Source organism: Manis javanica, chromosome 13 (assembly GCF_040802235.1).
Source record: "Manis javanica isolate MJ-LG chromosome 13, MJ_LKY, whole genome shotgun sequence".
Classification (NCBI taxonomy): Eukaryota; Metazoa; Chordata; class Mammalia; order Pholidota; family Manidae; genus Manis; species Manis javanica.
Genome location: NC_133168.1, coordinates 37,044,797 through 37,064,943, shown reverse-complemented (window position 1 = coordinate 37,064,943; position 20,147 = coordinate 37,044,797). Strand labels below are relative to the sequence as shown.

The window sequence follows — 20,147 nt, the reverse complement described above, 5'->3', positions numbered from 1 at the left end:
GTTTATGTTATCTTTGTGACTTCCAGTCAACAGAAGGCTACTAGTAATTATGTTTTTGGGTAGTCAAAAGTTATATGTGGAGTTTTGATTGTGCAGGGGGTTGGTACACTAGTATTGTTCATGAGTCAGCTGTATAATGAAATTACTTTCTTACTTCATAGACTAACCTTAATATTTAACAGGCATAACTAGCGATGGATTTGCTTTTGTTAAACATTTACTTTCTCTTACATAATTTACGTAGTTCAGAGTCTTGTGTTTAATGTGTCCTTTAGGGAAGAAACTGTCAGATTCATGTTAGATGTGTCATGTAAGGTTGCAAGCAAGAATCCTTTGGCCAATTTGAGCAGAAGGGAACTCACTGAAATATCAGAAATTCACAGAATCTACAGGTAACTAGAGAACTATGCTGGAACCAAGGCAACTCAAGAGGCTGGAATATGGTCTAATTTATAGCATGACAGTCAGGTTAGGAGCCGAGGTAGAATGTCCCTGCTCAAAATTCAGATTCTATAAAGGGTGTATCTGATTATCATGAGACTGTATGCCATTGGATGGAGGCAGTTTCGCAAAAGGAAATCAGAGTAGGTGAGAAAATGGATATTAAATGACAACAACAAAAAGCAACAAGTATCTAGTCCATGAAAAAATGTAAAGAACGTATTTGAAGTTTTATAAACATTAGCTACTACATCAAATACTTAAAGTTGTACTCTGAGAATGAATAATAATGCCAATTATAAAATCCCATCCTTGCTGTTATTCTGTAATTCATACCATAACCAGGTTTTACTTATATCTGCCATGCAATTTTCCTCTTTTCATGTCATCATTCTCTCTTACCTAGGTAATGTGATAACCTACAAACTAGTCTCCTTAACCTAGATCCTCTGTCAGTTCATCTTCCACACTGAAGCCAAAATATTCTAAAGTAGTTGTGATTTCCTAGTTTAGCCCTCTTCATTGCTCATGGATAAATTCTAGACATTCCACACAATTTGAGCCCTACCAGGTTCATTTCTCACCACTCAAAAGTTTCACAACTTTGAGCCTGAAGTCCTTTGCCAGAATGGAAGGTGGTGCTTAGCACCCTTCTCCACTTAGTTTTCCACCTTCTAAAAGTGCTTCTGGCACTGCTCAAGTCTGGGTTAAATGCACCTTCTAAGAGTTTGATAGCAGTGCTTCTCAAAGTGTAAATTAGTGATCTGCAAACTGCCTATCTGTGATGAGATACAGAAATTATAATTGCTGTGACATTTTTACTTTATATTATAAAAATAATAGCGGTAGACTAGAATTTGTTTTTAATTGGTCCTTTTCCATAGTGAGAAGCACTGTTCTATGGTACCTTGGAATGTTTGTATCACAGTACCTGCTAAGTTGCAATCTATTTTAGTTTTCTATTACCCTTTTAATATTCCCCACTTTGAATGTAAATTCTAAGATTTCAGAAACAATGTCTAGTTTATAATGGTAGTCTCAGGGTGCCTGGCACATAGAGGACTTAAAAATACGTATTTATTGAAAGAAAATAATAACTAATTTTAGAGAAGCACTGGTAGAAAATAACAGTCTGAAGTCTTTGGATATCCCAGCTAGCAGTCTACAAATTTTCATCCAATCAGGTCAAACCAATTTCTATAGGATGAATGACAAGTTTTTGGGAAAGTTATTTAAGATGTAGTAAGTTAAAAATTTAAGTGTTCCCACAGTCTGAGCAGGTGGTAGAGTCATAAACTCTCCCCCAGCAACTAGAACAAAAAGTGAAAATAACATACAAATATGCATAGTATTTGCACACAGTATCACACACTGGTTAAGAGCACATGCTTTAATTTGGTGGTTAGCAATATTTTTGGTCGTGGTACCAATTGACAATACCAAAATATTCCATGAATTGTAGCCATCAGAACTGTGGTGTAAGAACATGTCATTTGGCCTCTGGAAAGTCCATTAAGCATCTTTGTATAAGCACATATCAGCTACACATATGAAATTCCAAATTTGATATTTTCAAGGAATAGTTTGCACATGATCATATAATTATGTAAATTACATATAACATGTAAAATTGGTCCCACCTTAGTTATGTATTAGTCTCACATCAGTCTTAATTTTATTCTCAGTCATAATCATCCTCATCTTCCTCTTCCTCGATTACTTCATTTTCCTCAGCTGGAAGTAGAGCTGCTGCTTGTGCAGCTTTGAAAGCCTGTTCTTCTTCCACAGTAGGATCATCCATTTCTGTAACATCTGCTCCACTGGGGTATTCTTGGTAAACTGGTGGTAGAACTGGGGGTGTATAGCTCTCTGGGCTATATTTATGACCCCAGCCTATGTAGAAATTTTCAAACTTGCTATAAAGTTAAAATGATGTAGGTGACTATTACATAATTTTTCAACAAGAAAAGTTGATCTTTAGAGTTAGAATTAAAAATTTGCCAGCCCAGCAAATGTTTGGTTGGGAAAGGATTCGGATTTGGGGTTATTTCAGGCCAGATCATAGGCTGTCACAAAGGCGTCACGGGAGAACTGCCCTGTCCATGCCAGACTAGGCCTAGAGCCAGTGAAGTACAGTTTCTAAGGGGAGGTGAGGACAAGGACTCTGGCTCCTCTGGCATGTTATGCTCTTCATATATTTCATTCCTAATCTACCTAAATCTTATCTTCAGCAGAGATCTTCAGGTGCCTCTGCCGAGACCTCCTTATGGGATTAATGGGGGAGAGAGGGACCTTAGTGATAGTTCTCCCCACTCTGACTCAGTACTTCGTACTTCTCCACTTCTAGCCCTCCTCTCATTCCCTGTGGCCCCCAGGTCCATAAAACTACAGGGGTCTGATGCACAGGGACTTCCTCATGAGGTAAACCCCAAAAGCTGCACTGTCCACCTAACCTCCATTAGTGTGCCATTCCATGGGGTAAAGTGGGACAGGGGAGTCAGCTTTCTCCTTATACCCTCACAGTGAGTGATCAAAGGCTTAGTGCTCTCATTATTGGCTTGTTTCTTTAATAGCAACTCTGACATTTGGCAGCTCAGCTCTCTCCACCTCAGCTGAGTTTCTGACATTGGGTTAGTAGGTAAGAAATGGAAGGATAAGACAAACTGAAGTGTATGTTCTGGGTGAGGGATAAGAGGACAGTATCTTCTTGGTCCTAATTCTTTTGACAGTGATAGCCTGAATAATACATATTTTTAATCATTTTTTATCAGTATGTCCAATAAGAATCATGTGAGGTTTAAACCAAATATGGCCTAGAATTACCTCTATTAATCTATTTGGAAAATGAATAAATCAAATACTCAAGCATAAAAAAACATTTTACTTTTATTAATTGGATAATCTAATAAAAGGGCAGAGTTTGAATTATACTAAATTTCAGGCTTTATGGTGAAATACAGATGTTATTTGAAAAAGTCTTAACAGTATACACACTGGACATGCCAAGTAAGTTAAAACAGTGGTAAACTCCCTCCTCCCTGTTGAGCATTGCTGGCACCAGGCTTAGCCCCAGAAACACAAGCCAGTGAGAAAGTAGCTCAACAGATTGCAGTGGTTCACTCTGGGAAATGGTGTCATGGCAACAGGATAAAGTTCCTCCTGAGAAGTGGCACTTTACCTACCCACTATAGAGTCAGGGCTTCATCATCTGCTGCCAGTCTCCTGCTCTCACTTCATCCAGACCCAATTTCCTAATTTCTGACATGGAGCATCTCCCTTCCCAGAGCTACGGTTAAAGCTCACAGGGAAGATAGAAGTGCCGAGCCTGGCATCTAGCTCATAGCCTAGACCTCCAGGGTGTCACCCTCCACTTTGGGTGGAGTGCCCCACACCCTTTGCCCTACCCCATCCTGGCCTGGGGACTCTTCCCCCGAAGTCACTGTGATTGGCTGCCTTGAAGAGCTAACAGATTACAGGTTTCTCTGATTTAGGAATGCAGGTTTGTATTACACCTTGGAGAATAAAAAAAAGAAAAAAAACCCCTGTAATGTAACTTAACATTCCAATGATACCTTACTATTTCCAGAACTTAAATAATCACAATAATGGCTTTGTAAGTTGTCAGATACTTACTTGCCATTGGAAAAGGCGTATGCTCCAGGCCAAAGGTTGGATCTAAGGACTGCAATAGCATATTGAGGAGTGAGATTTGAGGAGAGCCGTGTTGTCCACGGTGGTGTATTTTGGAACTCTGTAATAAACCAAAGAGAAATAAAAAAACCCCAAATAGTCCACTGTGTAACAGAGAAGCTATTTTTATCAATGTTAACATAGATTTGACAAAGACACAGTCTAACAAAGTCAGGTGGGTACTTTGTGAACATTGTGGAACAATGAAATTTTAATATTTGTGTGTGTGTATCCATTTATGTAATAGAGATGTGTTTATGGTCTACAGAACTCAAGACAAGAATGAGCACAAGATAACTGTCAGCATTTCCAGTAAGAGCTACAGTCGACTTATGTTGCACCCCTGCCTCACTCCAACCCGTCAAAAAAAGATGGTGTTGTGGCCAGCTATATTCTTTACCTCCTGCTATCCCAAAACACATAAAGGGGAAAGGGGATGAAACCTTAATTCCTATCCATTTTTTAGAGGTTTCCAGCTCCCATATATATACCATATAGCATATATAAAAATATACTGTAGTATATAGTATATTTAGATATATGTTATTTATATACATAGTATATGTACATATGTATAATATACATAGTATATAGTATGTAGAATTACCTAAATCTTCAGAAATTGGTGTCAAAAGAGGAGGCCCCACTTCCTGTTCTGTGTAGTCAGGTTCTTCTTTTTCTTCTTTTTCTTCATCTTCCTCCTCCTCCTCCTCACTTTTTTGTATGGGATTGAACCAATTACAGCGACCCTAGGATTGGATATTGCAAGATTTAGTAGTCTAGTGAGGACCTTAAAATATTAGAATATTCTTTTGGATTGAAGCATTTAGCTGCATGAAGATCTACTGTGTGGGAATTTAATCAATAAATATTTGTTCACCATACCAAGTACTATTTTGATCTAAGTTATTTCAAGCAAAAGATAGTACTATTTATTTTAGAAATTTGCCAACTTCTTTAAGTTACAGAAAGTTTATGTTTTAAAATTGGCAGCACCTTAGTGAAAAAGGTAATACTGCATTTTACTAATTTGTAATAAATATATGACAGTGGTAGAGTACTATTATTGACAAAAATTTAAATGTGATAATAGATACGGAAGTTTGGGGTTGTAATTTCTCATTTAATTAACTTATCTAGAGGTATATGACTCTCTTATGTGGATCAAAGTCTAATGAAGATTTTCTACCTGCAAATGAGGCAGCATAATAGAAGATGGACTCTGGATCCATTCAGCCTGTTAACATCTGACCCTGTTGCTTATTAGCTATATTCCCTTTGTCACATTGTCTAAACTTTCTGCCACAATTCCCTCATCTTTAAAACAAGTGTAATACTAGTCTTTCATACAGTTGTGAGAATTAAAATGAGATGATACATATAAAATGCTATTCAGAGCACCTGGCAGAATAGGTGTACTATAACTGCTATATAGCACTGCTTGTTTTGTTTTTTGTTAAAACCTTTTATTTTTTTCTTGGCAAAAATCCCCATTATAGAAATAGAATAAAATAACTATTCTCAAAATCTAGTCATCTGTATTTAATATATAAAAAATAATTTCATTACATGTATAAATCTAAATCCTTATATGATTTTTCAAATACTCAATAGAAATATTTATTCTATATCCATTTGGAAATAAAAATATAAAGATTCCAGGTCTATACTACTTGGCAGTTATATAACACTCTGTATTTTCACTTGGTTTTTGTAACAGTCTCTTTCTCTAAAATCTGAAGGCCTTTGTTTATATATTTACATCGTAGAGAGAATTTAATAAACACTTGCTAGCTGGCTGATAGATTGAGAATTGGAGAGCACATACCTGAGGGAGAATATGTTGTACATGATGAACCCAGTTGGATAGGGATTCCACTAGATCAATCACTCGAATGCCTTCGAAATCCGGGTTTTCTTCAAAGTTATCTCGCCTGCCTTCTACTTCTTCTTCCTCCTCTCCTTCCTCTTCATTAAACTGATAGAATCCTAGAGGGCTGACTTGGGTCCCTGCTGAAATTCTGGCAATTTGTGCTCGTAAGTAATTGCTCTCATTTCCTGGGAAAGGTGGGTAGCTTATGATGGGAGTATCCAATCGCCCAGTGAAAAACTTCTTGATTTTTCTTGCAGTAACAATTTGTGCAGGTGTAACCGATGGTAACTTCACCCATGGTCTTCCTGGTTCATTGCAAACAAAATAGACATATTTATTGGTACCAGTTCTACTTTCTTCTTTTGGTATAGCCTGCGGGGCCTTGTAAAAGGCCCTTGGTAATTCATCTTCATCTTCATCAGCTTCACTATCTCCATTGTCCCTCTCTTCAGTTATATCTTCCTCTTCCATGTCCTCTTCATCTCCCTCACGAAATTCTACTTCAGCCACAATATAATTCATTTCCAGACCCAAGATTTTGCCCCAGAAATGGCATTTTTGGATTGGGTGGGTGTCAGTAAGCTGTTTGAGGGCAAGAAATATGCGGTAAGTCTCATCTGTACCCAGACCAACTCCAGCTTGTTCAAAATAAAAAGCTGACTCCATTACATTTGAAAGAGAATTTTCTGCCTGGGAATAGAAATATGGTTAATATTTTCTGTGTAAGAGAACTGCCTGCTTCCCTTTTCCTTTTTAAACATCTTAATATTCTACTTTATCACTTTTTTGATATTTCTTTCAAGACAAACTGATAATTCCTGAATTTCAATTCTTCTTTTATGGCTTATAACTGTAGCTCTAGTATTATATCATATACTCATCAATATAATAGTTATCTTGTTATATGTGTGTACCTTAGGCAAAGATAATGTAGTAATCACTATGAATAATAAAAATTCAACACCCTGTTTTTATAAAAAATACTTAAGTGACACCTTTACTATCCTGAAATAATAAAATACAGTATAGCCTACCTGCACATGTATATTTAGGGGAAAAAAACCTGTATGTATGTTCATCTATATTATTACATTTTTTTCTAAATATTATCTATATATTGTAATATATTTGGTAAATACCAATATGAGACTTGAGAGTAATATGTATGTAAGATACAGTATAAATGAAAGGATAATAAGTACATAGTACATTTAAAAACAATTTAGTCAGATGTTTGTCCCTACTTATAATAAATCATTTTGGATTTAAAATAAGGAAATCAGAAGTAATTCTATAAGAGAAATACAGAAAAAGGAAAAAGCAAGTCTCAAGGTGATTCTAGAAAGTAGAAAATTAACTGAGGTAGGGATGACTTGCAGTAGACCAATTTTAGACCTTTTAAGTTGGAGAATTGAGAGCACATTGCTACTGTTACAAATAATCTCTTATTTACAGTGTAATCTTTATGTCAAAATAAGAATAATGATTTTTTTTCAGTCCTCATCGTTTTGATGGCAGATTGTGAGACTCCTTGGCATCTATTGGAAATGCCACTGACTCTTGATTCCACTCTGCCCTCTGTAACTATTTCTTCTTTGCCTCTAATTGGTTCCTTTTTCTTAACTGATTCATAAATATTGCTGTCCTCAAAATTTCAGTTACCTAATCACTCAGGACTTTATGTTTTGGAAGACTTGTCCCACACTCATCAAGTGATATGTGGTTGTTTAAAATCCACCCCTTTTACTCTGACTTTTCTCCCATGTTCACACTTGCATTTCTAACCAGCTATCAGAAATTGTATATGTGAAAAGTTTAAAATACTTAAAGTTAATGAATTCATTTTTCTGTCAGTCTTCTCTTTTTTCTGTATACCCTATCTTTCTCAATGACATCATTCATTCAGTTTCCTGAACTAGAAAAGTCAGTCATCCTTGCTTGCTCTGACTCTTTTGACTTTCTTACTTAGAGTCCTATTGATTCCACCAACTGAAAAGGTGTTGGTATTATCGCCTCCCCTTTAACTCATTCCTACCATACTTGTCTCTACCATGACTTCACCTCCTATCACATGATTCTAATGGTCTCCTCCTTGCCTCTATTCTAACCTTTCTTCTTTCTCCTCCACATTACTACCAGAGTTATCTTTCTAAATCAAAAGCCAGACCATGCTCTTCTATATTAAAAGCTTCTGTTGACCTCCCATTGTATGCAAGAAAGAAATTTCTTATTCATGTGCAAAGAGCAGTGTGGCACTAAGCACCTTGTTTATTTCCTTTCCATCACTCCCTCCCTCCAGCCCGTGCTTCACTTCCCTAAATATTAAATAACACCTCCCAACTTTTTCTTGTTCCTTTTTGCTGAGGATTTTATTCCTTATAGTCTTCATCTGGTGAATTTTTACTTATCCTTCATGCCCCAAATGGAATACCATCTCCATTACAAAGCCTTGCCCAATTCCCAATAGCCTAGTTGCTCCGTTCTGTTTCATAACTTGCCAAAACAATATAATAATAATTGCTGCTATTCATTAGGTTCTCGGCATGTGCCAGACCCTTTATATACGGTACCTCTACCCTGTAAGTTGTTGCCATGTGATGATCCCTGAGGCTTGGGAAAGGTTTAGGCACTCATAGTCACAAAGTAAGTAATTGAGCTAGGATTGTTTTTTTTTCAATTTAACTACAAAGTTCCTGTGTTTTCCACCATATGAGGCTATCTCTTATTGTAGTTAACAGAGAGCTTTATAGTCTTTTTTTGCCTCTTTCACTACACTGTGCATAATTTGAAGTCATTGACATGAGTCTATCTCAGTATCTGGTATGGAGTAAATAGTCACAATGTTTATGAATTAATGAGTGAATGAATAAATGAATGCAGAAAACTAAGAACAGGAATTCTGTTGTGATCAAGACAGGAACAGAAACATGACTACTCTAAACATGTGTCCCAAACTTCATATTTCACTGCTTCAAGACCTACCTGTCTTCCTGTTCTTCCATCTTTCTATTCTTTGAGGTAGAGCTTTTAACCTTTATCTAATGATTCAGCTCTTCCTGGCTTTAAAAACCATTCCTACTCTTAGGAAGAATTTATGGAATTTAGTCAAGGGCCTCAGGTTGCAAGATTAAAACACCTTATTTGTGTTCTCACCCCACACCCTAATTTTAGGACACAGATGCCTACCTTGTAATGATATGCTTACACATGGCCCAATGTCCTATTTTTATCCTGGAGTCTAACCTTTCTTTGGTGACTTCTGACCTTTGATACTCTTCCATGAGAATGTCTGCCTATCTGCTTGATTCCCACATGCTGATTACCCCCAGACCCATCTTCATTGTATGTGGGTATATAATCAAATGTTTGGAATAAAATATTTTCAGAAAAAAAATACAGCTGATGTCAGTTCCTTAACATCCTTCTGAGTCCCACTGTTCCCACTGTGTCAGGTGGCTATCCCCACCAAGGTTGCCAAGCTCCAGAGGCAAGCCATACCTATTATCTAGATCCCTACTGTACCTGTCTTTTCCCTTATTGAATTCTCTGCCCCTTCTCTGAAAATATCTTACTCCAAACATCAGATTTGAAAATACATAGGCAAATTTTTAAATAGTCTAGTGGTAACAGAACATGGAAGCTCAGTAGATGTATGAATTACTCAATAGTATAAATTATAAGCATGCAGGCATATAGGAAACAGGGGTACTATTGAAAAAGGAGCTCGACTCCACAAGACTGAAATACTAATACACAATGTGAAAAAATAAAACTGAATAAGGAGATGAGTGGAATGAGGTTGCAAATACTATTTAGGAAGCTATAAAAGACAGTTGATAGAATTTAAAACCATACCCTATTCATCTCAAAGAAACCCTAAGATCCAGTTACTCAAGCCACAACAGTGACTTACTATTTCATCTTCCAGTTCTTGGTCAGTTCCTTCCAAGTTTCCCTGGAGAAAAAGAGCCTTTTGCTTCTCTGCTATTTCATATGTTGGAAGCATCTCGTTCTCATTTTGAAGTGTATCTAATTTTTTACTAAAATGTGTCATCTTCACATCTTGGCTAATATTTTCAATGATGTCCACAGCATTTTCAGGATGCTCATCTAAGATCTTGGTCAGCATATTAGAAAGATGATCATATCTACCCAAAAAGAGAAAATTCCAGGTAATGCTATTGTAGAAAGCATTTGAAGGAGCATTTCATGTAGACTTAGTTGATTTTTTTATGAAACTACAGCAACTTGCAGCCTTCAGAAATTTTAAGTGATAAAGTAACTTCTACCACTACCAGGAAGCACCTGCCCTAAAATTTTCATTAGGAAATGCCTCCAGTATGATATGAACATTTGAGTTATTTAAGAAAAACATTACACTAAGAGACATATTCTATATCAAGTACACATTCATATTTTATTTGAGACTGAAATCTCTTAGTTATATATTTAAGTGATTAACCTTTTCATATTTTTACCCTAACACTTTTCTATCCTCTTTCCCCTATCTTCACCAAATCCAACTTGATTGCTAAATCCTTTGGCTCTTCAATTTCCTAGGCCAGTGATTTACTTCAGTGTTTTTCAGACCTATGAGAAACCATTTCTTATAGCAGCCCCTGCCCAACATAACTGAAAGAAAAGTATCATCAAATATCATTCACCTTTATTAAAATGAGAATGCACCCTAATATTTTTGTTCTACTCTTAAAAACACTGCCCTAACCGAAATCAAATTACAAAACTTAATGACAAAGTTTTGACATAAGGAAAGGAATGGTTTATTAATCTGCTAGCAGATGAAGAAGTGGCAGGCTCATGCCTTAAAGAACCATCCCCTTGAAGTACAAGCAGGGCTTTTAAAGGGGAAATTATGGGAGAGACGCTGTTGTGTTCCTGACCACAGACATACAAGTAGAATTTGCAAGGATCTGAGCAGACACTTTTGTGCTGATTCAGTTGCTTTTTTTTCTTATCGGTTCCTCCTCAGTATCCTGGAACAGGATGTCTTAGGTTCTACAAAGTCAGCTTTCTGCATTATTTCTGACCCTGAGACTCAGAAAATAGAACAAAAAGAAACTGTTACCTGTTAATTATTACAAGGTTTTGGGGGTACCTAATTCATATTCAAGTTAATGTTAGTGTTAAATTTTAAACCCAGGGATTTAATCCAGTTTTCCTCTGTTACACTAGCTTTTTATTTCATAACCGAATTAAGGAAATTGTCTCTAACCTTTCATTAATTCATTACATTTTATACATAACTGTTAGGGTGTGCTTTTTCAAATACCAGACTTACAGTGTGAATTTATGGTATTTTAAGAGCCAAAAATGCCTGTCAAGGTGCTCTTAGATGAAATAGAAACACTTCTGTCCAATGTGGAAGCTCGTAGAACATTGTTCTCTGTCAGATAAGCACTGTATCTACAGTTTCATTCTTGATCATTAGTTCAATAGGAACTTCTGCCCCAGTGAGGTAAATCTACTAAAAATGACTTTCATGTGGTTGCTTTGCTAAGTTCTACCTGAGATCCTTTGCTTGTGTGTCCTATGTATGTCATTTATCTCAAAAATAACTTAAAACCTACTTCATCGTCTTCCTTACCCACTCGTCATTTTTTTAACCATTCTTCAGTTTAGAGTAGGCCTTTCTGCAATCACTGATATGCAGCTGTGTGATCATGTACATTATATATTTCCCATTCAGCAACTGATTAGGTTTTCACATGACCCAGATTAGGTTTTTGTTTTTGTTTGTTGTTGTTTTAACATCTCCTCCCTTGTTATAGTGAAACCAAATAGATGCTCATAATTGCCTTTGTTAATCATAGCTACTATTATTTTTTCTTTAATATCTGCATTTATCAAATGGATCTTAGGAACATCAAAGAAAAATATGTACATTTTATGTGAAGGGCAATTTAAAAATATTATATATGAAGAATATATCATTCTTTTACCAAATACTGATGTTCTTGTAAATGAACAGAAATGTTATGACTAGGAGTTTGTTAGAGCTTCGTCGAGCTTCCTTAATATTAGCTCAGTACTGAAAGTCATGGAGAAGTCTCCAGACTAAAGATATTGTTTGTTGCTTGCTAGTCAGTACCTGGGGTTTTAACTGGAGTCTTTGGTTTGCTCCAACAGGGGCCATGTATGCCATCAAATCAAGGACTTTAAGTACAAATTTTCATTTTATTTTTCAGGTTTTAATACCATGTGCTTTTTTCAAAGTTCTTCAGGCAAGATATTTTATCAATGTTTTTTAAGAAGTGCACTCCTGAAAATACCTTTGTGTCAAATTATGAGATATGTTTATTAGATTTTAATTCATAATTACAGCTTTTTCAGTTTGGGAGGACTAATTTATCTTAATAGAATGGCAGAAAAAGAGGAAGTAATTCTTTTCTGTGGGCTTTTTATTCAACGATTAAAAACCAATATCAGATCCTATATTTTAACAAAAATTGTTTTAATTACAGCAAAAGAAATACTTTTCATGGCCATCAAATAAGATCTGCATGTAAGAGATGGAGTTGAAGTTATTATCACTTGCTAAGCAGTTTAACTGCAGTATATCTAAAGTACTTAGAAGATGATAGTGAATGTTATAGAAGATACTCACTTATTATCTTTAGAGACTTAGCATTTGGAAATAAAATTTAGATATTTAAGTAAGGTCCAGTGGAAAATAATTCACTAAAGGAAATTTCCACATTTTTATGTTTTGAATTGAATTTTAAATTGTTAGTGAACTCTCAAGAATTCATAATGAGTTCTTTTGGAATTTTAACAGAGTTTATACATTCATGCTTGTTATTTTACCTAGGGTGTTATGGCAAAAGTTCATACCAGAATTTAAGTAGAGTCTACCACTGAGTAGCAAATCACATCCTTGAAGCTTAATCAACTGGTAGTTTAAAGTTGTAATTTAGAATTAGTATTTAAATTGTCAATTTCAGCTTTTGTGAAGGATTTTTCACATTAAATACTATTTTTTAAGATTCATCAGACCTTAAGATTACAGTGACCAGTTCTTCTGGTTTGCCCAGGACTGAGGGGTTGCTCAGAATGTAGAACTTCCAGTGCTCAAATCAGGACAGTACCAAGATAACTGAGATAGTTGGTCATCCCTGTACTGGGCTGAGTGGGAAACTCAAAACCAACCATACAATCACTAGGTTAGAGGCATGCTGAGAGTAGAGCCATGAGTTCCCTACCACTGGTAGACAGTTACTTTTTCTAAGCACCTTGGAGAGATGCTTAGATTTCACTATCTCTATGGGCTCTTTCAAACCCAAGATTATGTAATTCCTAGGTTTTATTTCTGTGTGCCGAAGTCTTTACAGAAGCTAGAAAAATCCCCACGAAGGGCCTATTTTGAGTCCTGGATACAAAGATTTATTAAATCACTAACTCTTTCTTATTAATACTTTTCAAATATATTTCCATTTATCCACAGAAACACACTCTCACACAGAGATACTCACACCCCTTTTCCTTGTCAAACTTTTCTCTCTCTCTCTTTCCCTCCAAGACTTACAGATTTAAGCCGGACTTGCTACTGGTCTTCAGTAGGTAAGTCTTAGCATTCTGAATGGCAATCTCAAGCATGCCAGGGGCCATTTCAGAGGCCCTAGGCCCAGTCTGATCCAGATCATAGTTACTGTTTGTATCTTCCTCCTGAAAAATATCAAATTCCAGCTCTTTTGGTTTTGCGTTGGTATAGCTCACATCCTTTGCTCCAAAAACGTGATGTTTGGCTTTCTGAGACTGTTGAAAGGCATTTCCCTCTGATTGGCATGTCTGATGAAGAGGTGATTCTCCTTTATCAGGTGATTGTTCCAGGTGGTCAGCGTAAGGTGTCCCAGCTTCAGAAATCACACTAGTGGTCTTGCCTGACTGCCATGATGCTGCAAGGTCCTGTCTGGCAAGAGCCAGGGAAGAAGGAGTAGAAGAGGCCTCCTGGGGAGGGAAAGCCGGAGATGATGCACCTGGTCTTGTGAGGTCGCCCAGTGGCATGCTGGCTTTAGTCTGGGGACTCCGAGGAGGGCTGCTATTGGGCTGGGATTCAGTCTCTGGACCCGTCTGGGATTCTGGGGGCTCAGATAACCCAGGCTCAGGATCTTGGGAAGAAGCTGCTGTCATTTCTTCCCGTGGCTGCCCTGCTTCCCCTGGTTCTTGGGTTTCTTTTTCTTGATTCAAAGAGGTCAACTCTTCCATGGAAGGAGTCAAGAAAAAACAAAGTTCTGGCTGAAGGGGACATGCAAATACAGAAGGAAGCAACACAGGGCAGTTGCTTTGTTAAGGTCTGCTAAGCCATTTCTGTATGTTAGTTGCGTCCTATCTCCGTGGCAACCCCAGGCAAGGGTTCCTCAGAGCAACTACACAAACCTGTTGCCAGGATTCTAAGGGAGGAGACCAAAAAAAATGAAAATCCTAGATTCGTGATTTGGTGTAGCCTCTGCTCCTCTTCGTAGCGCAGCCAATCCGACCTGCAGTCTTGCTTGGAAACCCGAGAACGGGCAGCGCTGAGAGCACAAAGGAAGAGGAGCTGCTACCCTGCCGCGGGATTTTCAGGGTCTGACAGTCCTGCATTAGTGGGGACACAATGCATTTACAGAGGTTGTGCGTGCATGTGTGCTTGCATGTGTGTGTGTGTGTGTGTGCGTGCCGAGGGGGTTGTGCAGAGGAACGGAAGGCGGAAGGGATTGAGAGAGAGACCTTGGGATTCTTGAGGTGCAGATGACAATGAGACTCCAGTGCACAGACCAGGAGAGATGAGGACTCATATTTAGAAGGAAATGACCAGCCAGAATCAGGGGGCTTTTGGAAAATAAACAAGGTATTCCTGATTTTTTGTACCCACCCCCCCTTACTGAATCTGCCAGGTGAGTAGGCAAAGTATTACCTTCAGGGAAAAGGCAATCCAGAAGTTTACTCTATTTAAATAGTTCATGGGCTGTTTTCTAAAAATTGAAATTTAAAGTAACCTAAAACTGTACTGGCATAGTATAATATTTTTGCAATAATACAAATGTAATTTAATAATTTTGCAATATTTAAGATCATGACTATAACTATTCATTTTATTCAATCTTCTAGCATGAAGAAGGTATAGAGGATGGGACCATATCTGGCCTTGACTATAAACGGAGTATTAAACAAAGTCTTTTATGTTAAATTATCTTGTGTCTCTCCCTTTTTCATTAATTGATACTTAACTTTTACCTTTTTTCATTGTTAAGATTTTCCATTATCAAGACATTGGTCACAAATTCTCACTTCATGGAAAAACTTAATACCTCTCCCCCATCCCCAATTTGGAATTTTGAGAACCCTTCAGTAACTTGATAAAGCTGTGGGCCTTTACCTTTCCCCAAATATACAGGGGTATGCACACACAAAACGTTGCACATAATTTCTACTGGTTCAAGGACTCCTTGAAGTCAGATTTCCCAGATTGGAAACCTTGGAATAGATTCAAAACCAAAATGAAAGATTAACTAGAATTACCGATTGGGGACTTTTTGTGATTGATACAAGTGTTGCAGAGATTAGTAAATTGCCCCCTTCATGGTCCTTTTCTCTCCTCCCTTGCAGCTGGCAAGATATGATAGAGGCAGAGCAGGGTAGCAGAGCCAAGAAAAGTGAAGGGTGAAGGAACAAACTCAGCATTTGCTTATCTCTCCACTTCAGGAGAGAAGAGCAACTAAAAGGAGCAATGTAAGAAAATATCTATTATTCCTTCTTCATTTTCAGCCCAAAAGTCTATCTAGACTTTGACTCTACTAATCCTAAAGTTGCTTCTCATTGTTTTTGGAATAATTATCAAAGCTTTCAGCCTACTTACCTTCACAGCTTCATCTTAAGCCCCTCTCCTCTCTCTTTCTGTAATCTAGTCACCCTGATTTTTCTTTCATTTACTCATATGTTCCATGTGCCTTCCTAGTTCAGAACAATTGTGAGGTAGGGCAGGGACACGGGACAAGCATCGTGATTAACTTTTCCTGCCTATGATGAAAAATGCTGAGATATAAACAGTACAGTATGAATAGGAGGGACCCCGTCTTAAGGCTAAGATTCCATTTCAAAAACAGAGTTGAGAAGTAAGATTCCTAACATATTCTCTGGTAATCAGATAATAACCCAACAGCCTATCCTAAGGCAGGGTAGGCAGTCTAACTGATGTGTCCCCACTGCTTGAGGGTAACCACTATCTTGGAGAAGAACAGTATAAATAAATCCCTGGTGTTTGGGTTTATTTAGCAGAATCAGCTGGAGGACTGATAATAGAGGAGAGGAGACATGGTGTCTTGCCAGAGATGAGCATCTTGAGACCATGTCAAGCTTACACCCAACAACCCACCCCCTGCCCTTTGCCCCATTCTTGAAAGTCTTAAAAGACAGAATCCCCAAGCTTTCAGTGTACCTCCTTTCTGAGGATGCCCATACTTTCCTTTCTTTAAAAGCATACTTTCAAATAAAGCTTTCTCATTTCTCAAATTATTGCAGTTTGTCTCTTTGCTATTTCATTTTATTTCCAGGTCTTCACTCTGTCTCTGTTTACTCCTAATAAGTAGGAAGGGGCTACTAAGAGCACAGATTTGGGCCTGCATGTTTCCATCGCCTGGGTGATCTGGACGGAACTCCTGCTGTGCAATCTGCTCTTAGTAGCCTATCTGAAAATCTCCTTTCTTTGCTTTTGGGAAGTTCTCAGAACATAATCTCACTCCATCCTGTGCTCCATGGCTCCCCTTAAATCCTGGAGTGGTAGGAGCTAGTCCCCGTGCTGTGTCCATCCAAGCAGACACAGGATGCCAGGTGACCTTGGCTTCATGAGTTGGCAAGGGAATCTGCCTTAGGCCAAGAACTTTCCCTCTGCACATTCCTGTTCTCTGCTACCTGCAAGGCAGCCGCCATTACCTGCTGCTCTTGCTTTAATGAATTCCTTCCTTACCTACACTCATCTGACCTGTTTGAGAATTATTTCTCACTCAGAGTCAAGAGCCCCTCGTCCGCCCAGGCTGAGGTTTCTCCCAGTGCTTCACCTAGTGCGCCGGGAGAGGCTCCCCCAGACGCAGCTGCCCAGCAAAGATTACACTTGCTTCTGCTTGAAATATTTTCCTCTGTTCTTTCACTTCAGTTTTTTCCTTAGGAAAACTTTCCCTGATCCCACAGATTATCTCAGTTTCCCTTATTATATGTTTCATAGTACCCTGTAATTTTCATTCTTAGTAATTTGTCATTGTAATTAATTACTAGTGAATTTTACCTCCAGATAAAACTAAGACTCTCACTGTGACTGAACTCACACTGTGAAGATGAGAGTAAAAGTCTCTCCTGTTTTTGGCAGGGGAAGGGGAAAAGTAACCATTTTGAAATGTGTCCAGACCTTTCTGTTCTTAACTAGGCCTGCCTTCAAGGGGTTACCTTGAAGTAACCAGAGCCTAACCAAATTTTACTAGGGTTGACTTAGACTTTTTACTAAAGGGGAGATATCAAAAACTAGCCCCCCTCTAGCCTTCCTGTATTACCTAAGATTGAGCAGGGAGAAGAAGCTGAGAAATACTTGCAAAGGTCCCAGTCTAGGAACACAGACTTACAAAAGGCCGAGAGCTAATCCTAGGGCTCTGGAATGCTTCCCCTTTCTCCACACCTTACCACTACATCAACGGACTCCTAAGTAATGACAAAGGATTACTGCCAGAAACCTGCAAACCTGAGACCCTACTTAATAAGAAGTCTCCAAGAAACCCAGGCAGACAACTCCTTTGGAAGGCAGAAGACTGGCTTTATCTGATTATTCTGTCCCTAATTTGAAGGGAAGTCAGCTGCTGAGTAGTCTCAATGAAAATTCATAACTGTAGGTGTTTTTATTATAACACAGGCATGAAAGCAACAAACTAATTTTGCTGAAGAAGCTAGAAAATGGGAAAAAAAGCATTAAGAAAGATAAAAACTGAAACTAATATTTCAAAAATAGACTGACAGTGGGATCAATAAATAAATACAAATGTTCATCTTTCTGTTTTCCTGCAGAGAAGAATGGCAAAATCTGGCAGACTAATTAAAAGGGGAAACACAAACAAGAAAGAGTACATTATACTATCACCGTTGAAGAGTTGATTAAACAAGACCGCTCTTTACAATTCCTGGCTAATAAACTGGAAAATATTGGTAGCATTAACACTTTTTCTGAGAAAATACAAAGGACCAAACATGAATTAATGAAAGAAAAGAATCAGGAATCCACTTTATTCCAATAAAAATAGAATAAAACAAAAACGATCAGGAAGTACTCAAAAACCACAGAAGATATTACATATATGTTGCTAAGTGTATTAGTTTCCTAAGGCTGCCATAACAAATTACCACAAAATGGTTGGCTTAAAATGACCAAAAATTATTCTCTACATCTCTGGAGGCTAGAAGTCTGAAATCAAGATATTGGTAGGTCACACCATGCTCTCACTGATGCCTTGGAGGGAGACTCCTCCTCTTCTCGTGTGTGTGTGTGTGTGTGTGTGTGTGTGTGTGTGTGTGTGTGTGTGTGTGTGTGTGTATGTGTGTGTCTATCTCTTTTCTTCTTATAAGGACACTAGTTCATATTCAATTAAAAGCCTGCCCTCTAATATGAACTCATGTTAACTAATTATATCTGCAATAACCCTGTTTCCAAGTAAGGTTGTGTTCTGAGGTTCAGGAAGGACATCAACTCTTGGGGAATACTATTCAACCCAGCACGTCAGGAAAGTATCCACAAAATACCCTAGATCTAGATAGAGAGTGTTGTCCAAATTTTTGAGGATCAGATGATCTCTTATTTAAACTCTCCAGAGAATAGTAAATGATTCAAAGTCCCTCAATTCTTTAACAAATATAGTATAATTGTCACTTAAAGCCTGACAAATCATAAAATAATTATAGAGTATGCTTACAAATAGAGAAATACAAAATCATAAATAAAATATTGGCAAGTGATATTCAGCAGAATTATTTAAAAGGATATATCTTGAAGAGCTTGAGTTAATTCTCAAAATTCACATATGGTTTTGATTTTCAGGGAAATAATAAAATATATTAAAAGATGAAAGTTGCCAAGGTTTACGATAATCTACAAGAATTTTGTCAATCCCAGTAATGAGCATTAATTCACTATCTTCTGTGTGTGTGTGTGTGTGTGTCTGTATGCATACTTGGTGGAAGTTGATTATTTAACAAGTTTTGTTTCATCACTTTTGCCTTCAAAGTTCCTTTTAGTGTTTGAGAATAAAGATGAAAAAAAGGCAGATTGTTTTAGGCAGATGATTAGTTTGCCATTTGCAATGTGAGGGAATTTGATCACAGCTGAGAGAAAACTTGTTTTAGTAGACCAAGTAGAACATATAAATACAATTAGGAAACTGAAAATAAAAAATGACACATATGCAAAAACATTTAACACTGTGTCTGACTTTTAATTCAAATTCAATAAATGAGCAATTGAGAAGAGGAACATCATAGAGTTTGTATGTGTCAAAAGAATTGCAGTATAGTTGAGAATAATGGTGAAAAATTAATAAGAAACTGCAAGGCAAACATAGCAGTATATCCTAAGGACAAATAACCAAATATATGGGAAAAGCTATCAGTCAAAATTATTTTAGCAAACAGAAATGTGATAACTATGTTTCCTTGCAAATTTACTGAAAACATGATTCACATTTTAGGCCTGAGAATGTTTTTTTCTCCTTTCTAACACAATCTGTTACTGAGTTGTAGCACTTCATAAAAATGGATGCAAAATTGGAGTTTTACATCAGGGGAATCATGTGCAATTGTAATGATTTAGTAGCTTGCTCAATAACTGCTTTTGGAACAACAAAGAAATAATAAGCCTAAAGGAGCAGAGAATCTGGATGGTTGAGGGCATAGGATGGGGCAGTGTTAGAATATATGAAGAACTATCAATCACTTATATATGTGTTTTAAGGATTTCTGCCTCTCTTCACCTATCAATCACTTAATTGATCCTCATTTATGTTCATTTCATGAAAATATATTTCCACAACCAAATTTTGTTACAATACAGATATTGGCATGTGAATAAACATTAAAACTTCTGTGTACTATTTTGGGAACTGCTTCACCAGAAGTAGGC

The 20,147-nt window shown here is 37.3% G+C and overlaps 2 protein-coding genes and 1 long non-coding RNA gene across 6 annotated transcripts in view; 2 read left to right on the top strand and 1 right to left on the bottom strand.

The window, feature by feature from the left end:
• The window catches only part of ZUP1 (zinc finger containing ubiquitin peptidase 1), a 36,606-nt gene extending 32,072 nt beyond the window's left edge, over window positions 1-4,534 (top strand). The window contains exon 11 of one of the 2 annotated variants that reach the window (XR_012124170.1): window positions 4,400-4,534. The gene's annotated coding sequence lies outside the window, so the exon portion shown is untranslated. The remainder of the gene's footprint in view (window positions 1-4,399) is intronic. The other variant, XM_073219443.1, reaches the window with a different exon arrangement.
• On the bottom strand, window positions 276-14,393 carry RSPH4A (radial spoke head component 4A). 2 transcript variants are annotated; one of them, XM_017674599.3, is made up of 6 exons: window positions 13,548-14,389; window positions 9,918-10,152; window positions 5,960-6,694; window positions 4,739-4,880; window positions 4,075-4,192; window positions 276-2,357 (listed from the first exon to the last, which is right to left on the bottom strand). In XM_017674599.3, the coding sequence occupies exons 1-6, from the start codon at window positions 14,225-14,227 to the stop codon at window positions 2,123-2,125; spliced, it is 2,145 nt and encodes a 714-aa protein (XP_017530088.1). In that variant the 5' UTR covers window positions 14,228-14,389; the 3' UTR covers window positions 276-2,122. The 2 variants fall into 2 exon arrangements, with proteins under 2 accessions (XP_017530088.1, XP_036849058.1); XM_036993163.2 differs by lacking the exon at window positions 4,739-4,880 and having other exon boundaries at window positions 2,233-4,192; window positions 13,548-14,393.
• A 126-nt stretch (window positions 14,394-14,519) lies between these two features.
• LOC118967449 (uncharacterized) lies at window positions 14,520-19,528 on the top strand. Of its 2 annotated transcripts, none has more exons than XR_005054484.2 (3): window positions 14,520-14,629; window positions 15,608-15,730; window positions 18,047-19,528. It is a non-coding gene; the product is annotated as an uncharacterized lncRNA (long non-coding RNA). The 2 variants fall into 2 exon arrangements; XR_012124171.1 differs by having other exon boundaries at window positions 14,594-14,849.
• Window positions 19,529-20,147: the final 619 nt, after the last annotated feature.